The 22,523-nt window shown below is 53.1% G+C and overlaps 3 protein-coding genes across 7 annotated transcripts; 2 read left to right on the forward strand and 1 right to left on the reverse strand.

Annotated features, from left to right (window-relative positions):
• Window positions 1-4,090: 4,090 nt before the first annotated feature.
• Window positions 4,091-7,072, forward strand: CALR (calreticulin). The gene is given in 6 exon segments (XM_025367291.1): window positions 4,091-4,294; window positions 4,641-4,742; window positions 4,935-5,138; window positions 5,563-5,862; window positions 5,865-6,217; window positions 6,295-7,072. Coding segments are annotated over 6 exon segments (1,251 nt in total). The 5' UTR covers window positions 4,091-4,203; the 3' UTR covers window positions 6,496-7,072.
• A 1,464-nt stretch (window positions 7,073-8,536) lies between these two features.
• RAD23A (RAD23 homolog A, nucleotide excision repair protein) lies at window positions 8,537-16,352 on the forward strand. Of its 4 annotated transcripts, none has more exons than XM_025367294.1 (9): window positions 8,537-8,766; window positions 10,576-10,737; window positions 10,898-11,079; window positions 11,216-11,271; window positions 11,405-11,532; window positions 11,798-11,880; window positions 11,995-12,125; window positions 15,397-15,561; window positions 15,644-16,352. In XM_025367294.1, exons 1-9 carry the CDS (start codon window positions 8,695-8,697, stop codon window positions 15,697-15,699), a joined length of 1,035 nt encoding a protein of 344 aa, XP_025223079.1. In that variant the 5' UTR covers window positions 8,537-8,694; the 3' UTR covers window positions 15,700-16,352. The 4 variants fall into 4 exon arrangements, with proteins under 4 accessions (XP_025223079.1, XP_025223077.1, XP_025223078.1 ...); XM_025367292.1 differs by having other exon boundaries at window positions 11,798-11,876; window positions 11,992-12,125; XM_025367293.1 differs by having other exon boundaries at window positions 11,798-11,876.
• On the reverse strand, window positions 15,833-19,850 carry GADD45GIP1 (GADD45G interacting protein 1). Of its 2 annotated transcripts, none has more exons than XM_025367296.1 (2): window positions 19,466-19,850; window positions 15,833-17,237 (listed from the first exon to the last, which is right to left on the reverse strand). In XM_025367296.1, exons 1-2 carry the CDS (start codon window positions 19,813-19,815, stop codon window positions 16,919-16,921), a joined length of 669 nt encoding a protein of 222 aa, XP_025223081.1. In that variant the 5' UTR covers window positions 19,816-19,850; the 3' UTR covers window positions 15,833-16,918. The 2 variants fall into 2 exon arrangements, with proteins under 2 accessions (XP_025223081.1, XP_025223082.1); XM_025367297.1 differs by having other exon boundaries at window positions 16,867-17,239; window positions 19,564-19,831.
• Between the last annotated feature and the right edge of the window lie 2,673 nt (window positions 19,851-22,523).

Genomic DNA, 22,523 nt, shown 5'->3' on the forward strand with positions numbered 1-22,523 from the left:
TCTCAGTTCAGACCAACCACGTTTCAAATGGTCAGTAATCACATGTGGGCAGTGGTGATTTATGTCAGCACAGGTAGATTGGAATCCTAGATCTGCAGGCCAGGCGCAGTGGCTCATGCCTGTAATCCCAGCACTTTGGGAGGCTGAGGTGGACGAATCACCTGGGTCAGGAGTTCAAGACCAGCTTGACCAAGATGGCGAAACCCCATCTCCTCTAAAAATACAAAAATTAGCCAGGTGCGGTGGGGATGCCTGTAATCCCAGCCACTCAGGAAGCTGAGGCAGGAGAATCACTTGAGCCTGGGAGGCGGAGCTTGTAGTGAGCGGAGATTGCCCCACTGCACTCCAGCCTGGGTGACAGAGCAAGGCTCTGTCTCAAAAAAAAAAAAAAAAAAAAAAAGAATTCTAGATCTGCCATTTATGTCATTCAACCAGAAGGCTTAATCTTTCTGTGCCTCAGTTTCTTGCCCACATGGAGATGATTGGAGCCCAGGTTATTGTGAGAATTAAATGCCCACACATATTCACACTGCTTACTACATTGAGTGTGGTCCACATTCAAACACTCTTTTTTTTTTTTTTGAGACGGAGTCTCGCTCTGTAGCCCAGGCTGGAGTGCAGTGGCCGGATCTCAGCTCACTGCAAGCTCCGCCTCCTGGGTTTACGCCATTCTCCTGCCTCAGCCTCCCGAGTAGCTGGGACTACAGGCACCCGCCACCTCGCCCGGCTAGTTTTTTGTATTTCTTAGTAGAGACGGGGTTTCACCGTGTTAGCCAGGATGGTCTCGATCTCCTGACCTCGTGATCCACCCATCTCGGCCTCCCAAAGTGCTGGGATTACAGGCTTGAGCCACCGCGCCCGGCCCAAACACTCTTATAAGCAGAACACATTTATTCCTTTTACATCACAATTATTATTTGAGTCTGCAAAATGGGATGACTCATATCCCCCAGTCCTGACCCTATATGAGGTTCTGTATTCAGGATACATTTCTCAAAGTCCCTTCTCTCCTCCCATTTTTTGTTGATTATTTATTTATTTATTTAGAGAGTGGGTCTCACTCTGTTGCCCAGGCTGTAGTGCAGTGGCATGATCTTGGCTGACTGCAGCCTCCACCTCCTGGGCTCAAGTGATCCTCTCACCTCAGCCTCCCAAGTAGCTGGGACTACAGGTGTGTGCCACCAGTCCAGGCTAATTTTTTTTATATATATATGTACATATATATATGCCAGTTACATATATATGTGCATATATATATGCCAGTTACATATATATGTGCCAGGTGTGTGTATATATATATAACTATATATATATATAACTAGTCAAGCTAATTGTTATATATATCATAATACATGATATATATGTGACATATATATCTCATATACAATTTATGTATCTCATATATTTGACATATATATATAATGTGTATATATTTTTTTTTGTAAGAACAAGGTTCCACCATGTTGCCCAGGCTGGTCTTGAACTGCTGGGCTAAAACAATCTGCCTGCCTCAGTTTCCCAATGTGCTAGGATTACAAGTGTGAACTACCGTGTCCAGCTTATTTTGATTTATTTTTGAGACAGGTCTTGCTCTGTCACCCAGGTTAGAGTGTGCAGTGGCAAGAACACCGCTCACGGCAGCGTCAACCTCCTGGTCTCAAGTGATCCTCCTGCCTCAGCCTTCTGAGTAGCTGGGAACACAGGCGGGCGCCACCATGCCTGGCAATTTAAAAAACTTTTTTTCGCTGGGTGCGGTGGCTCACGCCTGTAATCCCAGCACTTTGGGAGGCCGAGGCGGGTGGATCACGAGGTCAGGAGATCGAGACCATCCTGGCTAACATGGTGAAACCCTGTCTCTACTAAAAATACAAAAGCAAAATTAGCTGGGCGTGGTGGCAGGTGTCTGTAGTCCCAACTACTCAGGAGGCTGAGGCAGGAGAATGGCGTGAACCCAGGAGGCGGAGCTTGTAGTGAGCCGAGATCGAGATCATGCCACTGCACTCCAGTCTAGGTGACAGAGCAAGATTCCGTCTCAAAAAAAAAAAAAAATTTTTTTTTTAGTAAAGATGGCATCCTGCTATGTTGCCCAGGCTGGTCTTGAACTCCTGGCCTCAAGTGATCCTCCCATCTTGGCCTGCCAAACTGTTGGGATTATAGGCATGAGTCACTGTGCCCAGCCTGTTTTTAGTTAATTTCTACAAGTCCTTCCTTCCTCTCTTCTGTCATGCAGCAAGTAGTTTTTAATCCTGTTCTGTGCCAGATGCTGCAGGTGACACTGGAGGATGCAAAGTGAACAAAACAGGCAGTGTCTAATCTCAGGTAGGAAGTGCCAAGCCCACAGGTGCCTGACACAGGAACAGGAGGAAGGGTCAGCCAGAGGCCTGGGATGGTCCTCGGGATCCTCATTGAGGGGACCAGACTAGGCAATACTGAATACTACCTAGAGGAAGGGGTAGAACCCCAACTTCCCAATTCATTCTCCCCCCTCTTTTTTTTCAAGATGGAGTCTTGCTCTATCACCTGGGCTGGTGGCCTGGAGTGGTGTGATCTCGGCTCACTGCAATCTCTGGCTCCCAGGTTTCAAGTGATTCTCCCACCTCAGCCTCCTGAGTACTGGGATTACAGGCACCCACCACCACGCCCAGCTAATTTTTTTTTTTTTTAAGTGGAGACGGGTTTTCACCTTGTTGGCCAGGCTGCTCTCGAACTCATGACCTCAAATGATCCGCCTGCCTCGGCCTCCCCAAGTGCTGGGTTTACAGGCGTGAGCCACCGCGCCCGGCCACCATTTCTTTTTCTTTTCTTAACCAAAGACCCTTGCCAAGTCATTCCCCCACTCCACTTTGTTTTCCTTTTCATTTTTTCCTTCCTCCCTTTTCTGAGTCACAACCATTAGCCAGGAAGCACCCCCTCCTCACCCTCTTTCCTGGATCCCCCTCATTCCCTCCTTCCACAGTCCACTCCCGTGTTCCCAGGTCCAGGGCTTATTTGCCCAGAGTTTGGAAAACCCCCAGCTCTCCTTTCTACAGCGTGGGGGCAGGGTACTGGTGCCAGTCACGTGCCTCTGGCTTCAGAAGACTCCAGACTGGGGTGGAGTGGGGGGGGTCCTGCCCATCTCCCTAGCACCTTATCTTCGCTACCATCTGTGTCTTTTTTCCCTCCCCAAACGGAACCCCCTGCCCTCTCGCCTATAGCCGTTTAATTGCAAAAGCCAGGCCGTTTGTGGGAGACCACAGACAGCGACCTCCTTCATTTACCGGTTGAGAGGAGAGTAAAGGGGCTGCTGCAATCTGGGTAATAACCCTATCCCCACCCCAGGAGTCACAGTCACATCGTTAAGTCTTCCTCCCCTCTTGTCCCAGGCCAGCTTTAAAAACGTTAACAGCATTTCTGCTGGGTAGCACCTGGCCAGGGTCACCCCCTCTGTCTGCTCAGGAACGTCTGTCACTTCAGAGAGGTTAAGTGACTTGCCCCAGTCACACAGCAGCAGTCTGATAGGCTGCCAGGGCCCTAGGGGCAGAATGAGGAGAGGGCTGGCATTCTTCCCACTGGCCCGCGTGGCTGTAGCACCGGGGTGCAGCGTAGCCCCAGGGCCCCAACCCATGAGCTCTCTCCTATCCTGGGCGGGGGTGGGGGAGCAGCAGTGGGGTGCTGGTTCCCAAATGCAAGATAAGAACTGGCTAGGAAAGCCTTGCCCAGCCCCTCCACCTAGAGGGAACGGGAGGAAGAGAAGCTGAGGCGGGGTCCCGATCCCGCGTGGAAACACCTGCGCTCCCGCGGGTTCTTTAAACGCCCAGATGGGGAACGACGCGCACGGGCAAGGGCGGTCTTAGGTTCAGGTCTGGTCACATGACCTGGCCTGAGGGGCTCGCGGCCCCCACCCTACCAGTGGGCGTCCCCCACAACGCGTGGTCGACCATCATTGGTCAGTGGTGAGGCCAATAGAAATCGGCCATCTGGGAACCCAGCGTTCCGAGGCGCAGCCTAACGTAGTGAACCGACGAAGGTCCAATGGAAAGAGACGGCCGTGGGCGCAGGCCAATGATAAAGTGTTAGGGGCGGGCCCAAGGGCTGGGTCAGGTTGGTTTGAGAGGCGGGTGGGTATAAAAATGCAAGGCGGGCGGCGGCGTCTGTCCGTACTGCAGAGCCGCCGCCGGAGGGTCGTTTTAAAGGGCCCGCGCGCCGCCGCCCCCTCGGCCCGCCATGCTGCTATCCGTGCCGCTGCTGCTCGGCCTCCTCGGCTTGGCCGCCGCCGAGCCCGCCGTCTACTTCAAGGAGCAGTTTCTGGACGGAGGTAACGCCTGGTCCCACCTCGAGGCCGTCCCGACGACGCGGCCGGCCCCCCATCCCGGATCTGCGTCGTCGCCCGTAATTACACAGTGGTCCCCGGCGACTGGAGCTGCGGGCGATCCCTCTTCTGCGTCCCTGGGGAGCGCGGAAGGCATAGCGGCCTCCCGCGGCGGGAGTTAGGGTTCGCCCGAGGATCGCTGAAGGCACCCGACGTGTCAACTAGAGGTTGGGGTGGGGAGAGTCGGGAATCTCCTTCCCTGCCCCCAGCAGCTTGTGGTTCTCCGCAGATGCTTGGTGTGGGGGGGGATTAGCAGAGCCGCGCTGACCTAACTCTCTAACCCCCCACTTAGACGGGTGGACTTCCCGCTGGATCGAATCCAAACACAAGTCAGATTTTGGCAAATTCGTCCTCAGTTCCGGCAAGTTCTACGGTGACGAGGAGAAAGATAAAGGTAAGAGCCTAGGAGTGGGTGCTCAGATCCGCGAGGACTTCCTGGCAGAAGTCCTTGTCCGCACACACACAGCCGGGACAGTCCCCTAGGAGCAGGGCAGGTGGAGGAAGTGGGGGAGTCGTCTGTATCGTCTAAATCGAGGGTCCTCGCGGGTCAGGACCCAACGGTGACCACACTACCGTCCCGTCTCAGGTTTGCAGACAAGCCAGGATGCACGCTTTTATGCTCTGTCGGCCAGTTTCGAGCCTTTCAGCAACAAAGGCCAGACGCTGGTGGTGCAGTTCACGGTGAAACATGAGCAGAACATCGACTGTGGGGGCGGTTATGTGAAGCTGTTTCCTAATAGTTTGGACCAGACGGACATGCACGGAGACTCAGAATACAACATCATGTTTGGTGAGGGGCTGCTTCCTGGTGCTGACCTCTGTCCCATTAGTTGGAGGGAGACCCAGACCCCATTGACTTTCTTAATAGTTATGATTTTCTTTGGAAGGGGCGCTAAAAGAATTAAGTCACAGCAACAATTTATTGCGTTATGATCGCAGATCTAGGCTGTTAATTAATTTGTGTCATTGTGTATAGTTATTTCCCAATCTTACAAATGAGGATGTTGAGTTCTAGAGCACTGATTTTTTTTTTTTTTAATTTAAACTTAAGGCTTCACCCACAACCCATTCAGGACAGAATCAGGGTCTGAGTTTCTCTTTTCAGCCTTGACAGACCCGAGTTTAGGAACCAGGTCTTCCTTTTGTAAAGAGGGGTGAGGAACTCGAAATGGTGGGTAGTCTCTGACTCTTAACTGGATCTGCTTCACACCTAGGTCCTGATATCTGTGGCCCCGGCACCAAGAAGGTTCACGTCATCTTCAACTACAAGGGCAAAAACGTGCTGATCAACAAGGACATCCGTTGCAAGGATGATGAGTTTACACACCTGTACACACTGATTGTGCGGCCAGACAACACTTATGAGGTGAAGATTGACAACAGCCAGGTGGAGTCGGGCTCCTTGGAAGACGATTGGGACTTCCTGCCACCCAAGAAGATAAAGGATCCTGATGCTTCAAAACCTGAAGACTGGGATGAGCGGGCCAAGATCGATGATCCCACAGACTCCAAGCCTGAGACTGGGACAAGCCCGAGCATATCCCTGACCCCGACGCTAAGAAACCCGAGGACTGGGATGAAGAGATGGATGGAGAGTGGGAACCCCCAGTGATTCAGAACCCTGAGTACAAGGGTGAGTGGAAGCCCCGGCAGATCGACAACCCAGATTACAAGGGCACTTGGATCCACCCAGAAATTGACAATCCCGAGTACTCTCCTGATCCCAGTATCTATGCCTATGATAACTTTGGTGTGCTGGGCCTGGACCTCTGGCAGGTCAAGTCTGGCACCATCTTTGACAACTTCCTTATCACCAACGATGAGGCATACGCCGAGGAGTTTGGCAATGAGACGTGGGGTGTAACAAAGGTGAGTCCTGGTCCTGATGTGGGGGGCGGGCAGGGAAGGCAGGGTGCAAGGTCCTGAGGTGTGTGGTCTGCCTGCAGGCAGCAGAGAAACAAATGAAGGACAAACAGGACGAGGAGCAGAGGCTTAAGGAGGAGGAAGAAGACAAGAAGCGCAAAGAGGAGGAGGAGGCAGAGGACAAGGAGGACGATGAGGACAAAGATGAGGATGAGGAGGATGAGGAGGACAAGGAGGAAGATGAGGAGGAAGATGTCCCCGGCCAGGCCAAGGACGAGCTGTAGAGAGGCCTGCCTCCAGGGCTGGACTGAGGCCTGAGCGCTCCTGCCGCAGAGCTGGCCGCGCCAAATAATGTCTCTGTGAGACTCGAGAACTTTCATTTTTTTCCAGGCTGGTTCGGATTTGGGGTGGATTTTGGTTTTGTTCCCCTCCTCCACTGTTCCCCCCCGCCCCCCGCCTTTTTTTTTTTTTTTTAACTGGTGTTTTATCTTTGATTCTCCTTCAGCCCTCACCCCTGGTTCTCATCTTTCTTGATCAACATCTTTTCTTGCCTCTGTCCCCTTCTCTCACCATATCTCTTAGCTCCCCTCCAACCTGGGGGGCAGTGGTGTGGAGAAGCTGCAGGCCTGAAATTTCATCTGCTCTCCTTCCTGGAGCCCAGAGGGGGGCAGGAGAAGGGGGTGGTGTCTCCAGCCCCCCAGCACTGAGGAAGAATGGGGCTCTTCTCATTTCACCCCGCCCTTTCTCCCCTGCCCCCAGAACTGGGCCACTTCTGGGTGGGGCAGTGGGTCCCAGATTGGCTCACACTGAGAATGTAAGAACTACAAACAAAATTTCTATTAAATTAAGTTTTGTGTCTCCCTCCTGTGTCTCCTTTTGGGGAAAGACAGACTTCAGGAAACCCAGCAGTGGTCTTTTTGGGGGTGGGGAGGGTTTCCAGTATATCTCCTTTTTCAGCTGTTGCTAGAGAGGTTACTGACTGTTCCACAAGATTCCAGGGACCCGTATTTACCCCATAACCCTCAAAACCAACGGGGGAATGACTGTTGCTGCCGTAAATACTCCACATATTCATTTACTGAATCCTTGAACCTAACTGGTAAGTTTTGGTTCTGTTTATTGGTTTTATTTATTTTATTTTATTTTATTTTTTTTTTTTTTTTTTTTTTGAGACGGAGTCTCGCTCTGCCGCCCAGGCTGGAGTGCAGTGGCCGGATCTCTGCTCACTGCAAGCTCCGCCTCCCGGGTTCACGCCATTCTCCTGCCTCAGCCTTCCGAGTAGCTGGGACTACAGGCGCCCGCCACCGCGCCCGGCTAGTTTTTTTTTTTGTATTTTTTAGTAGAGACGGGGTTTCACCATGTTAGCCAGGATGGTCTCGATCTCCTGACCTCGTGATCCGCCCGTCTCGGCCTCCCAAAGTGCTGGGATTACAGGCTTGAGCCACCGCGCCCGGCCTTATTGGTTTTATTTTTAAGATAGACTGTTGCTCTGTTGCCCAGGCTGGCCTACAATGGCTTAATCTGGTTCACCCTGCCTCTTAAACTGGCCTTCTTCATGCTTCTATTCCTTTGGGGTCCTGTGGCTCAGCCCAACCCCTCTGGGATGCCTCTAGGACTGGCAGATCCAAGGGAGAATTCTGTTTTTAATGTCGTGAGGCTTTGAAAGTTAACATCTTTAAATACTTTTGGGGTCAGATTGGGGATAGTACAACAAAGTACTCCTGGCGGGAGACCCAGGAATTAAAATAGTAGGTTCATTCCAAAAATCCGGATCCCTAAAGAATGAATGAGGCTACAAAATGGCACCTTGCCCCTGCTACCAATGTAAGTTTTTTTTCCTCTGCTTGGTGGCCTTTCAGGTATTTCTAGTCTTGAGTAACTTCCACTTTGCCCTATCTGCCAGAATAAAACTCGGGGCCAGGTGCAGTGGCTCCTGCCTGTAATCCCAGCACTTTGCCAGGCCGAGGCGGGCGGATCACCTGAGGTCAGGAGGTGGAAACCAGCCTGGCCAACATGGTGAAACCCTGACTCTATTAAGAATACAAAAATTATCAGGGCATGGTGGGGGTTCCCTGTAATCCCAGCTACTCGGGAGGCTGAGGCAGGAGAACTGCACGAACCCGGGAGGCAGAGGTTGCAGCGAGCCGAGATCGCGCCATTGCACTCCCGTGACGTCACCGCTAACGGGCATGGCGTCACTTTGGACATCTCGTGTGCTGGCAGAATGAGAAGCCCCTTCCCCGCCCACGCCCACAACGCGGAGTTTAGTCTGCGCATGCCTCGCTCGACACCGCGCTCGTGCGCATGCCCATAAAGGCCAAGGAGGGTGCGCACAGGTCACGTGCGCCGGTGGTCAGCGCGCGCATCGCCTGCCCCGGAAGTGGTCGGAGCGCGGCGCGGCGCGCCTGGGCGCTAAGATGGCGGCGGCGTGAGTTGCATGTTGTGTGAGGATCCAGGGGCCGCCGCGTCGCTCGGGCCCCGCCATGGCCGTCACCATCACGCTCAAAACGCTGCAGCAGCAGACCTTCAAGATCCGCATGGAGCCTGACGAGACGGTGCGGGCCAGGCCAGAGCCCGGGGGCGGGAGTGACGGGTGCCGGGGATGGGGGGGGGGGGGGGGGGGGAGACTAGGATCCCAACGGGAGGGGCAGGGAGGACGGCGCGGGTCGGCCCTGTCCAGACCCCCGACCTGCCCGACTTTCCTGGACCCCCCGATGGTCTTTAGCCCAGTCCCCAGCGGATCGGGCGGCGCTCTTGGGCCGGTCTCCGGGCGAGGCCCCACCCCCGGGCCTCTGGCCAGGTCCCGGCTCCAATATCAGCGCTCTCGCGGGGCGCGGGAGTCACAGGCTCGGAGGCCTGGGCAGGCGAAGCTCTCCAGGACTGGGCTCCACGTTCTCAGCTTTGCAGGCTTCTCCTGGGGACACTGGTGGTGGAATCTAGGAGTAATGACCAGGAGATAACGAGTAGTGACGACAACAACGATGTTAATGATAATAAAGGGATCTCAGTCTTTATAATTTTGGTGGTCCGTGTTTGTTGGGCGTTTATTTTTTATCAGTCATCGAGTGTTTTAGTGTTGTTTTACTGCTCTGCAGAACGGGCTTGTCATTGGGGACCTCTGACCATTTTACAGATGTGGAAACCTTGGGGTTAAGGAACTTTGTCACAGTCACACATGTAATGTCAGAGCTGGGATTCACATTCGGTTCTGCCTCGTGTGAGCGTCCACTATACAAATATTATGCTGCCTTTTTAGTCGAAAATAGAATTAGAACCTAATTCAAACATAATGACTGTTGGGTACTTGGCACTTTTTGCACAGTGAGGGAGACATTGAAGTCCACTTTTTGTAGAAAAGGAAACACACATTTTTTGATCAGCTCAACGGTTTGGCTTTGGGCAAGTTAACCTCTCTGTGCCTCCGTTTTCTCAAAATATCAAATGAACCTGTCGCCTGCTGGCTTCCGCCTGTAATCCCAGCACTTAGGGAGGCAGAGGCAAGAGGAGCGCTTGAGCCTGGGAATTCAAGATCACCCTGGCAACACAGTGAGACCCCATTCTCTACAAAAAGAAGAAACAAAAATAAATAAATAAAAGGAGGCCAATTAAATGTATTTCATAGGAAGCTTAAAAGGTATGCCACATACACACTTACAGTAGCACTATTGGCCAGGCATGGTGCCTCATGCCTCTGTAATCCTAATGATTTGGGAGGCGTAGGCAGGAGGATTGCTTGAGGCCAGAAGTTTGAGACCAGCCAGCCTAACATAAGGAGACTCTTATCTACAAAAATAAATTTTTTAAAAATTAGCCTGGTGTGGTGGTGTGCACCTTTAGTCCTAGCTACTCCCGAGGCTGGGTGAGAGTACCACTTGAGCCCAGGAGTTTGAGGCTACAGTGAGCTGTGGTCGTGTCACTTCAATCCAGTGTGGGCAACAGTGAGATCCTGTCTTTTAAAAAAGAAATATCACTGTGAACTATTAGTCACTGTTATTGTCCAAGATACAGTGTAGAGTGGGGGACTGTCCCCTTTATTCTGTTATCATACTTTATACCACCTGAAATTAACATTTTCTTCACATTAGTATTCTCTCAGTGAGAGCAGGGACTTGTGTTATGTTCTGTGCTGTGGCCTCCATGTCTAAAACAGCACCTGGCACGTAATAGGTGTTTAGTATAAATGAATACTGTGTTGAATGGCGTGATGATTGAATGAATTCTTATCTAGCATGCTTTAGATGCTGAGAAAGCTTAAAAATTCCAGCATGCTTGCCTCTCTGCCATCAGGGCTTGCAGCTTCTCCGTCCTAAACTAGAAGAGAGAATCTTGGGGTCTCCAGTGACTGTCTGTACTACTTCTTCTAGGTGAAGGTGCTAAAGGAGAAGATAGAAGCTGAGAAGGGTCGTGATGCTTTCCCCGTGGCTGGACAGAAACTCATCTATGCCGGCAAGATCTTGAGCGATGATGTCCCTATCAGGGACTATCGCATCGATGAGAAGAACTTTGTGGTCGTCATGGTGACCAAGGTGGGTGACGTGTGCTGGCTGGGAGGGACGAGCAAGGGAGCTGGCAAAGAGCCTGTGTGCCCAGGAGAGATTAGCCATGAACAGGGCGGGGCCACAGCGGAGCGGGTTGTTGGGTCTGATAGGGTTGCTGATGCCAGCTCCCTTTTTCTTGCTGTCGCAGACCAAAGCCGGCCAGGGTACCTCAGCACCCCCAGAGGCCTCACCCACAGCTGCCCCAGAGTCCTCTACATCCTTCCCGCCTGCCCCCACCTCAGGCATGTCCCATCCCCAGCCTGCCGCCAGAGAGGACAAGAGCCCATCAGAGGAATCCGCCCCTACGACGTCCCCAGAGTCTGTGTCAGGGTAAGGCGGGGCAGCAGTCCCAGCTTGGGCCCTGTCTTCCTAGCACATTCCAGTGTCCACATAAGTGGCCCACACACCTGGAGGGAGGGCAAGCCGCCAGAAGCCAGGGTCCGATTTCTCTCTCTTGAATTTGCAGCTCTGTTCCCTCTTCAGGTAGCAGCGGGCGAGAGGAAGACGCGGCCTCCACGCTAGGTGGGTGGGTGGTCCCCAGGGCAGAGGCGACTGGGTGCCCCAGCCATCAGCTGGGCCTTGTCTGGGTGCGGGAGGGCCTGGGAGCTGCCCTTTCCTCTTCCTGGTGACCCAGGCTTTTCTGCTCCCTCCACAGTGACGGGCTCTGAGTATGAGACGATGCTGACGGAGATCATGTCCATGGGCTATGAGCGGGAGCGGGTCGTGGCCGCCCTGAGAGCCAGCTACAACAACCCCCACCGAGCCGTGGAGTATCTGCTCACGGTGAGGTGGCTGCTGCCTCCTGGGAAGGCCTTGAGGGTGTATACGGGCCTCACTGCCCTGATGGGCGGTTGGGAAGGCGAAACCTGCCCTGAAGAGCCTTTGGGTAGTGATTCTAGCCACTAAAGGCTTCCCACAGGAGGCTGGATGTGAGTGGTGGGTGGGCCTCTGGAGGGCAGGGCCGAGGCCTCATCTGTGTCCAGCCAGGGCATGGAGGAGGGTGGCAGCAGGAGGTCTGTGCATTAGAACTAAACAGGACCCCTGACAGGGAATTCCTGGGAGCCCCGAGCCGGAACACGGTTCTGTCCAGGAGAGCCAGGTATCCGAGCAGCCGGCCACGGAAGCAGGTGGGTGTGCACGCGCTGCATCTGCCCTCCAGGTACCTGACTCACATCACACTCCACCCCGCAGTGCTCCTAGGAGCCCAGCATGGTGTCTGACTGCACCCCTTCCTACTATCAGCAGGAGAGAACCCCCTGGAGTTCCTGCGGGACCAGCCCCAGTTCCAGAACATGCGGCAGGTGATTCAGCAGAACCCTGCGCTGCTGCCCGCTCTGCTCCAGCAGCTGGGCCAGGAGAACCCTCAGCTTTTGCAGGTGTGATCCCAAGGGCAGAGGGAGCCATGGCAGCCACCATTTTTGTTCCCTGTGGGCACCAGAGTCCATAACACGTAGGAATTGTTCTAGGCCTGGAAAGCAGGACTAAGCACATGCTTCCCCCACGCCCCCATGCTTCCTGTGACCTGTTGATCCCCACGGTTTCTCAGTCTTCCCAACCATCTTGTGAGATGTGGGTGCTGTCAACATCACCTCCCACAGAAGAAGACACCAGAAGCTTAGAGCAGCCTGTCATTCCCAGGGTCATACAACTGGTAATGTGTGTGTCTGCCTGCTGCCTCAGGGTCCTGGGCTGGGGCTCTGGCTCTGGCTCCACATACAGATGGTGCTGCGTAAATGTCTGTAAGGTGGCATGACATCACCCAGGACAGCTGTGCCCTAGTTGGCTCTGGGATGACTCTGCTCAGTGAGGCTCCACCTTGCCCTTGAAGGTTCACAGGAAGAGTGGGGGAGTGACCCCCCCGGCTGCAAGCAGGTTCCTCTGGGTCCTTGGTGAAGTGCCTACCGGTCTTGGCTCAGGACCCTGCTGTCTGCCCATTCTCCTCACTTCTCAGTCCTTTGCCGGCTCCTCCTGCTCGGTCCTGTTCTTCATCTGCACTCAGCCCTCCCTCATAATGTCCTGGGGCCTTCAGTCTGTATGGGAACTCCCACATCTATGTAGCCAGCCCAGGCCTCTCTGAATGCCACACTCCATGGCTGGCTTAATCTCTCCATCAAAGTGCTCTCTAGACTAGACTTCTAAGACTTAGAACAGACCTCCTCAGTCCTCCCCAATCTCTGCAAGGACTAGCCTGGGGTTGCTTCAGCCCCAGGCCCTGGGGACCTGCTGGGGTCCATCCCTCGTCCTGTCTGCTCTTCCCACTCAGCGCCTCCTGCACTCCAGCTCCCTGGCAGCCTCTTCCTGGGCCTCTGCCACTGCACAGTCCCGCAGTCCACTTTCCATCATGAGGCAGATAACTGAAAAGCACTTTCTGCTTTGATGCGAAAATGGTCAGATGTAGACAATAGTAGAGTTGCAGGAGAGCTTCCAGATACCCAGGCAGGGCACAGTGGCTCGTGCCTGTAATCCCAGCAGTTTGGGAGACTAAGGCAGGCGGACTACTTGGTCAGGAGTTTTAGATCAGCCTGGTCAACATGGCAAAAACCTGTCTCTACTATAAGTACAAAAAGTAACTGAGCATGGTGGCAGGCCACTGTAGTCCCAGCTACTCGGGAGGCGGAGGCATGAGACTTGCTTGAACCCAGGAGGCAGAAATTCCAGTAAACTGAGATTGCCCCACTGCACTCCAGCCTGGGTGACAGAGTGAGACTGTCTCAAAAAGAACAGAAACAAAGGCCGGGCACAGTGGCTCACGCCTGTAATCCCAGCACTTTGGGAGGCCGAGGCGGGCGGATCACGAGGTCAGGAGATTGAGACCATTCTGGCTAACATGGTAAAACCCCGTCTCTACTAAAAATACAAAAAATTAGCCGGGCGTGGTGGTGGGCGCCTGTAGTCCCAGCTATTGGAGAGGCTGAGGCAGGAGAACACCGTGAACCTGGTAGGCGGTGCTTGCTGTGAGCCGAGATCGCGCCACTGCACTCCAGCCTGGGCAGCAGAGCGAGACTCCGTCTCAAAAAAAAAAAAACAAACAGAAACAAAAATGAACAAACGAACTTCCAGATACCTAAACCCAACACCCAGATGAGTTCACTTTTTTTGGTTTGGTGGCTGGTGGGTGGGAATAGAGACACAGTCTATGTTGTCCAGGCTGGTTTTGAACTCCTGGGCCCAAACAGTCCCTCCTGCCTTGCCTCCCAAATTATTGAGGTTACAGGTGTGAGCCACCACACCCAGCCAAGTTTACCTTTCTAAAAGATCCACAGACCACGTCTTTTCCCGTGTAACTGTCACCATCGTGGCTTCCCCCTGCTCTAGAAAATGGGTCTGACTTGGGCCTTCCTCTCTGGTGTCATTGTCTGCTTCCTCCCCCTTTCCTTGTTCGCTCTGTTTTTTTGTTGTTGTTTGTTTTTGAGATGGAGTTTTGCTCTTGTTGCCCAGGCTGGAGTGCAGTGGCACAATCTCGGCTCACTGCGACCTCCACCGCCTCGGTTCAAAAGATTCTCCTGCCTCAGCCACTGGAGTAGCTGGGATTACAGGCATGTGCCACCATGCCCTGCTAATTTTGTATTTTTAGTAGAGACGGCGTTTCTCCATGTTGGTCAGGCTGCTCTCAAACTCCTGACCTCAGGTGATCCGCCTGCCTCAGCCTCCCAAAGTACTGGGATTGCAGGCGTGAGGCACTGTGCCCAGCCACATTCACTCTGTTCTTGCTTCTGTTTCTGAGACTTCCCAGATGCATCCACCCTGGGCCTTTGCACTTGCTCTTTGCTTTACCCGGGGGAAACCTTCTGCATCCCCTATACTGCAGGCCCGTCCTCCAGCACTCGTCTGCAGTTCCTTCCTAGCCAGACACCTGCAGTTGTCTGGTTCATTTATTGGCTCACTTACTTACTATTTTTGAGACTTTGTCGCCTAGGCTGGAGTGCAGTGGCGCTATCTCAGCTCCCTGCAACCTCTGCCTCCCAGGTTCAAGTGATTCTCCTACCTTAGCCTTAGCCGTCTTGAGTAGCTGGGATTACAGGCACGTGCTATCACACCCAGGTGATTTTTGTATTTTTAGTAGAGATGGGGTTTTACCATGTTGGCCAGGCTGGTCTCCAACTCCAGGCTGGTCTCAAATCACCTCAAGTGATTACTGGTGTGAACTACTGCGCCCAGCCTATTTGTCTATTTATTTATTCAAGACAGGGTCTTGCTCTGTTGCCCAGGCTGGAGTTCAGTGGCTTACTGCAGCCTCCGCCTCCTGGGTTCAGTCTCATGCCTCAGCCTGCCAACTAGCTGGGATTACAGGCGTCTGCCACCACACCTGGCTACTTTTTGTATTTTTAGTAGAGATGGGGGGGGGGGGGTTCACCATGTTGGCCAGACTGGTCTCGAACTCCTGACCTCCAGTGATCTTGACCTGCCTCTGCCTCTTAAAGTGCTAGGATTACAGGTGTGAGCCACCACGCGTGGCCTATTTCTTGGCTCACTTAAAAGCCCATCATCAGCTCCTCCAGGGCAGGGCTTGTGTTGACTGCGATGTTGTGTTTGGCCAGAATAGGCTCCTCTGGATATTTGCCTGACTGAATGAAAAAGCAAGGGCTCTGATGACCTGGGGAGAGGAGGGGCTGTGAATTACCTTCCCTTCCCCACCCTCTCCTGCAGCAAATCAGCCGGCACCAGGAGCAGTTCATCCAGATGCTGAACGAGCCCCCTGGGGAGCTGGCGGACATCTCAGATGTGGAGGGGGAGGTGGGCGCCATAGGAGAGGAGGCCCCGCAGATGAACTACATCCAGGTGACGCCGCAGGAGAAGGAAGCTATAGAGAGGGTAAGAGGCCTGGCTGAGGGGTGACTGCGGGTGGGCAGGACCCCTACCCTCTGCTGCTCACACTTAACCCATCTTCCCACAGTTGAAGGCCCTAGGCTTCCCAGAGAGCCTGGTCATCCAGGCCTATTTCGCGTGTGAAAAAAATGAGAACTTGGCTGCCAACTTCCTCCTGAGTCAGAACTTTGATGACGAGTGATGCCAGGAAGCCAGGCCACCCAAGCCCTCACCCTACCCCTACTCCATGAAAGTTTTATAAAAGAAAAATATATATATATTCATGTTTATTTAAGAAATGGAAAAAAAAATCAAAAACCTTAAAAAAAAAAAAAAAAAAGCAAACAGTCCAGCTTCCTGTCCTCCTAAAGTGGCCCCTGTTCCCATCTCGGTCTGAGAAGACCCGGGCCAGACAGCTGTCCCCCCATCCTCCTCCCCAGCCCAGCCTGCTCAGAGAAGCTGGCAGGACTGGGAGGCGACAGATGGGCCCCTCTTGGCCTCTGTCCCAGCTCCCTGCGGCCAGATGGAAAGGCGGCTGCTTGCCTCTCCATCCTCCGAAGAACCCGAGGACCCCTCCCCACCCCATCTTCTAGGATGAGAGGAAGCTGGAGCCCCAAACTTTGCCCAAATCTTTCCATCTGGGGCAAGCCCTAAAAGGCCCAAGGCCCCCTCCCCAGTCTGGCTTTGGCCTCCAGCCTGGAGAAGAGCTAACATCAGCTCAGTGTCAAGGCCACCCCCACCCCAGAACAGAACCGTGTCTCTGATAAAGGTTTTGAAGTGAATAAAGTTTAAAAAACCAGCCCTATGGTCTGTACCTGCTGGGGCTCCCCGTGCCCGCCTGTCTGGGTTTGGGGGCTGGCTGGGCACAGGCAGGCATGGTGACGGGTGCCGGGAAGGGGGAGAGGAGTCTGTGAGACCCTGCAGATTGAGGCTCCCAGTGTCTCCTCCCTCAGTGTGCCATTTCCAGGCAGTGGACCCCAGCCCAACCTTGCAAAGACTGCTGCTCCCCAGCCCCCACCATCATCACCACAGTCTGTTTTGGCTATACTCCCCCCTCCTGCACCAGCCCTGTAATTGGCTAATTACTGGAGATGAATGTTGGTAAACAGAAGCCGCCTTCTCTTCTGCCATCTGCTTCTCCATTATTTGCCCATTGCACCCCCCTTTTCCTCCCCCTGAAGCTCCAGTTAGTCAGCAGGGCCTAGAGTCCCTGTCCCCTTTTGAGTAGAGCCAAGTGGGGGATTCCCCAGCCCTTAAGTATTGAAGGAGGAACCAGGGGACCCAGAGAGGCACACCTTGAGAGGACACAGATCTCTTCAGGGGTACTGCCAAGTAGCAGGCTTTATTGGGAAGGGACAAAGCCTCAGGAGCTGGGTGCCCCAGAGGCTGCTGGGTCCTGAGCTGCAGCTGCAGCCAGTGCAGCAGCTCGCGCCTCCTGCTTCTGTCTTTGTTTTTCCTCCTTGAGGCGCTTGCGCTCCTTCTTCTCTAGGTCCTGGAGCAGCTCCTGGAAGCGGGCACTCTTTGGGTCCACTTGGTAGCCCAGGAGCTCCTGGGCCTCAGCCTGCAGTCGGGCCCTCCTCTCCTTGTCAGCCTGGGCCTTCTCCCAGCGCTCCCGCTGCTGCTGCCGCCAGTTCACAATCATCTGTGGCATCTTGGCCATGCACTCTGCGATGTGCTGCTCCCTGCAGGGGAGGGAGAGTGGGCTGTGACACTGGCACTCAGCCAGGGCAGAGCCCACCCACCTATATCTCACCCATAGGCCTTTGCCTACAGGCCTGCCTCAACTCCCCCTGTAGATTAACTGTCAGGAAAAGCCCTTGACAAGTGAAGAACAGGAAGAGATGAGAAAGTTACTTGTGCATGAATTTGATCACAAGGGTGTGTCAAGCCCCAGTAAACCCCAGGTGCCAAAGCCAAATCAACATTTCACTGAGCTGCCTATGAGCAAGCCAAGTGCCACTCCCATGGGTAATTTCACACCTCTATTCCACAGACACTGCTGAGCATCTCCTGTACAGAGGCCAGGCCCAATTCTAGGCACAGGAGTGAAAGCAAGAAAGACATTTCCCACCAATCCTTGAGTTTGTAGCTACCAGTCACAGCCCCATTTTTTTTAAGTTCAGGAGTACAAGTGCAGGTTTGTTACACAGGTAAACTTGTGCCATGGGGGTTTTTTTGTACAGATTTATTTCATCACCCAGGTATTAAACCTAGTACGCAGAGGTCATTTTTCCTGATCCTCTCCCTCCACCCTCCAAAAAGCCCTAGTGTGTGTTGTTCCCCTCTGTGTGTCCATGCATTCCCATCATTTAGCTCCCACTTATGAGTGAGAACACGTTGTATTTGGTTTTCTGTTCCTGTGTTTGCTAAGGATGACAGTCTCAAGCTCCTGTCATGTCCCTACAAAGGACATGATCTCGTTTTTTGTGACAGCCTCATTTAAGGATTCGAAAAGTGAAGAATTAAGCCCTATAACGGTCATCTGGCTGAGGAGGGGCAGAAACAGGAGTCCCTGCTCCACGGTTCCCTGCCTGGGTGATCAGACACATGGCTTCACCAAGCCTCAGTTTCCTCATCTCCAAAATTAGGGCAATCCCTTCTTCCTCTTAAGGCTGTTGGGAAAACAAGAAGGTTAAACACCAGGAACACATTCGACCTACCCGCTTCACCCTCCAGGATGTGGCATTATCTATAAGAGATGCCCCTGGTCTGGTCGGACACTGTAGCTCACGCCTATAATCCCAGCGCTTTGGGAGGCCGAGGTGGGTGGATCACCTGAGGTCAGGAGTTCAAGATCAGCCTGGCCAATATGGTGAAACTCCATCTCTACTAAAAATACGAAAAATGAGCCGGGCGTCGTGGCAGATGCCTGTAATCCCAGCTACTCGGGAGGCTGAAGCAGGAGAATCGCTTGAGCCCGGGAGACGGAGGTTGCAGTGAGCTGAGACGGCACTCCAGCCTGGGCAACAAGAGCAAAACTCCGCCTCAAAAAAAAAAAAAAAAGATGCCCCTGGTCCTTCAGACCTGCCTCTGTATCCGACCTCTGCCCTTGGTTCCAGGACCCATCACCTTCCTGCCAGCAACTTTTCCCCAGCCACACTCACCTCCTGGCTGTTCTTTAAGGCAATATCCTATCTCAGGGCATTTGCCCCAGCTGTTCCCTTTACCAGGAACTCTTTACCCAAGAGATTACCCCATAGCTAAGTCTGGTTATTCAGGGCTTTGCTTAAACATCACTTCAGAGAGGCCTGAGGCTTCCCAAACCAAAGCCGCCCTCAGGCACGCACTCTTCACTCTTTTACCTTCCTAATAGTCCGCTGTCGCCATCTGATATTAAGGGCCCTTTGGGGGCCTGCCTCGGCCTCCCAAATAGCTGGGATTACAGGCATGAGCCACCGCGCCCAGCCTGGGACAGGGTCTTGCACAAGGTATGCGCTCGGTAAATACTTGGTGATGATGGCCGGACGCGTTGGCTCACGCCTGTAATCCCAGCACTTTGGGAGTCTGAGTGACCTGACCAACACGGTGGAACCCCGTCTCTACTAAAAATTACAAAAATTAGCCGGGCGTGGTGGTGCACGCCTGTAATCCCAGCTACACGGGAGGCTAAGGCGGGAGAACCGCTTGAACCCGGGAGGCGGAGGTTGCAGTGAGCCGAGATCTTGCCACTGCACTCCAGCCTGGGCAACAGAGCAAGACTGTCTCAAAAAAAAAAAAAAAAAAAAAAATTGCTGATGAATGACTAGATAGACTGTTATTCTGAGTTTGTTTTGCGGCCAGGTGAGCGAATATATAAATCTACAATATACAGATGCTACGACGTGACCCCGATGGGGTAGGCACGGCTTGGGGACCAGTTCGCCCACGGGGCACAGAGGGCAGCCCCGCGCATCTGCCTGCACGCACGCACCTCTCCCGACGCTTCTGCTCTTCGGCCAGATGCTTCACCCGCAGCGACTCCTGCATGGTCGCCAGGCTCGGGTACCATTCGCGTTCTTCGGCCTCCAGCTCCCGCAGCTGCTCCGGCGACGGCCACAACGAACCGGGGGCCACCCCGGAGGCGGCGCCGTAACGCGCGAACTGCTTAGCCGCGTAGCGCGGTCCCAGCTGCCACCGCTGGGTCAGGAGGTCCTCGGGGTCTGGCCACCAGGGTCCCGGCTCGCGGCGTGGGGGCGGCCGCGCCCGGTAGCCACGAGAACCCGGGGCCAGGGTCGCCGTCAGTCCTAGCAGGCTGCGTGCCTGTCGCACGGACGCCGCCATCTTGGCTGTGCGGGGTCCTTGTAGGCCCGCCGGGCTGTCCACGCCCGTTGCCTGAGCGCGAGGCCCGGTGTGGGCCAGGGCAGGGAGAGGGGTGTCCCTGCTGCCTCAGTTCCGGGGAAGGCGGCCAAGGGAGTAGTGTGGATTTTATACGTTTCCACGTACAGCTTTAAATTTTAGTTAAGCAGTTACTTAGTCATTTTTTATTTTCACTTTTTTTCCTCTCCTTTCTGCACACTGACACTTAAAAATATATATTTTTAGCCGGGCGCGGTGGCTCACGCCTGTAATCCCAGTACTCTGGGAGGCGAAGGCGGGCGGAATACCTGAGGTCGCAAGTTTGAGACCAGCCTCTTTTTTTTTTTTTTTTTTTTTTTTTTTGAGACAGAGTCTCGCTCTGCCGCTCAGGCTGGAGTGCAATGGCGCGATCTCGGGTCACTGTCACCTCCGCCTCCCGGGAAGAGAGGAGAAACCCCGTCTCTACTGAAAATACAAAATTAGCCGGGCGTGGTGGCCCATGCCTGTAGTCCCAGCTACTCAGGAGGCTGAGGCAGGAGAATCGCTTGAACCCTGGGGACGGAGGTTGCGGTGAGCCGAGATCACGCCATTGCATTCCAGCCTGGGTAACAGGAGCGAAACTCCATCTAAAATAAATAAATAAATAAATAAATAAATAAATAAATAAATAAATAAGTATGTGCTCACCTGGTTGCAAATATATGCAGTGTTCAATGTTCTTTGGGTAAAAATCGTATTTTTAATTTTACTTTTATACATTTAAACTAGCATTTATTAGGCTGGGCTCGGTGGCTCCCGCCTGTAATCCCAGTGCTTTGGGAGGCTGAGGTGGGCGGATCACTTGAGGTCAGGAGTTGGAGACCAGCCTGACCAACATGGCAAAACCTCGTCTCTACTAAAAATACAAAAATTAGCTGGGCATGGTGGTGGGCGCCTGTAATCCCAACTACTCAGGAGGCTGAGGCAGGAGAATCGCTTGAACCAGGGAGGCGGAGGTTACAGTGACCTGAGATCGTGCCATTGCACTCTAGCCTGGGTGACAGAGTGAGACTGTCTAAAACAAACAACCCACCCACTAGTATTTATTATTTTTTTTATGTAAATATACCCGGATGCGGTGGTTCACACCTGTAATCCTAGCACTTTGGGAGGCTGAGGCAGGCATCACTTGAGGTCAGGAGTTCGAGACCAGCCTGGCTAACATGGTGAAACCCTATCTCTACTAAAAATACAAAAATTATCTGGGCCTGGTGGTGCACACCTGTAATCCCAGCTACTCGGAAGGCTGAGGCAGGAGAATTGCTTGAACCCAGGAGGCAGAGGTTGCAGTGAACTGAGATTACACCACTGCTCTCTAGTCTGGGCAACAGAGTGAGACTCTGTCTCATAATAAATAAATAAATAAATAAATAAATAAATAAATAATTCTGTCACGTGCTGTGACATGGATGAACCTTGAGGACATTAGGCTAAGTGAAAGAAGCCAGTCACAAAACGATAAATATTGTATGATCCCACTTATATGAGGTAACTAGAGTAGTCAAATTCATAGAGGCAGAAAGTAGATTAGGAGTTCCAGGGGTTGGGGGTGGAGGAGTGGGAGTTATTGCTTATAATGTATAATATATTTTATGTTGTAAAATATACAAAATAAAAAGAATTTGTGTTTTGTTTTGAGTCAGAGTCTCGCTCTGTCTCCCACGTGAGAGTGGCGCAATGTTGGCTCACTGCAACCTCTGCCTCCCAGATTTAAGGGATTTTCGAGCCTCTGCCTGCTAAGTAGTTGGGACCACAGGCGCAAGCCACCAAACCTGGTTGATTTTCGTATTTTACTGGAAACGAGGTTTCACCATGTTGGCCAGGCTGGTCTCAAACTCCTGACCTTAAGTGATCTGACCACTTCAGCCTCCCAAAGTGCTGGGATTACAGGTGTGAGCCACCATGCCCGGCCAAATGTTGTTGTTGTTTTTGTTTTTTGTTTTTTTTGGAAACGTAGTCTTGCTCTGTCACCCAGGCTGGAGTGCAGTGGTGCGATCTCAGCTCACTGCAAGCTCCGCCTCCCAGGTTCACACCATTCTCCTGTCTCAGCCTCCCCAGTAGCTGGGACTACAGGCACCTGCCAACACACCCGGCTAATTTTTTTGTATTTTTAGTAGAGATGGGGTTTCACCGTGTTGCCAGGATGGTCTCGATCTGACCTCGTGATCTGCCCGCCTTGGCCTCCCAAAGTGCTGGGATTACAGGCGTGAGCCACCGCGCCCGGCCTGTTGTTTTTTTTTTTTTTTTTTTTTTTTTTTTTTGAGACGGAGTCTGGCTCTGTCTCCCAGACTGGATGGAGTGCAGTGGCGCGATCTCGGCTCACTGCAAGCTCTGCCTCCCGGGTTCACGCCATTCTCCTGCCTCAGCCTCCCGAGTAGCTGGGACCACAGGCGCCCGCCACCTCGCCCGGCTAGATTTTTGTATTTTTTAGTAGAGACGGGGTTTCACCGTGTTCGCCAGGGTGGTCTCGATCTCCTGACCTCGTGATCCGCCCGTCTCGGCCTCCCAAAGTGCTGGGATTACAGGCTTGAGCCACCGCGCCCGGCCCGGCCTGTTGTTTTTAATCACACACATGCACACCTTCTCTGCCCCCGCAAAAAATAATTGCAGTTTTCTCAAGACATGAATATTCATAACAATACCACGTATATATG

Source organism: Theropithecus gelada, chromosome 19, assembly GCF_003255815.1.
Source record: "Theropithecus gelada isolate Dixy chromosome 19, Tgel_1.0, whole genome shotgun sequence".
Classification (NCBI taxonomy): domain Eukaryota; kingdom Metazoa; phylum Chordata; class Mammalia; order Primates; family Cercopithecidae; genus Theropithecus; species Theropithecus gelada.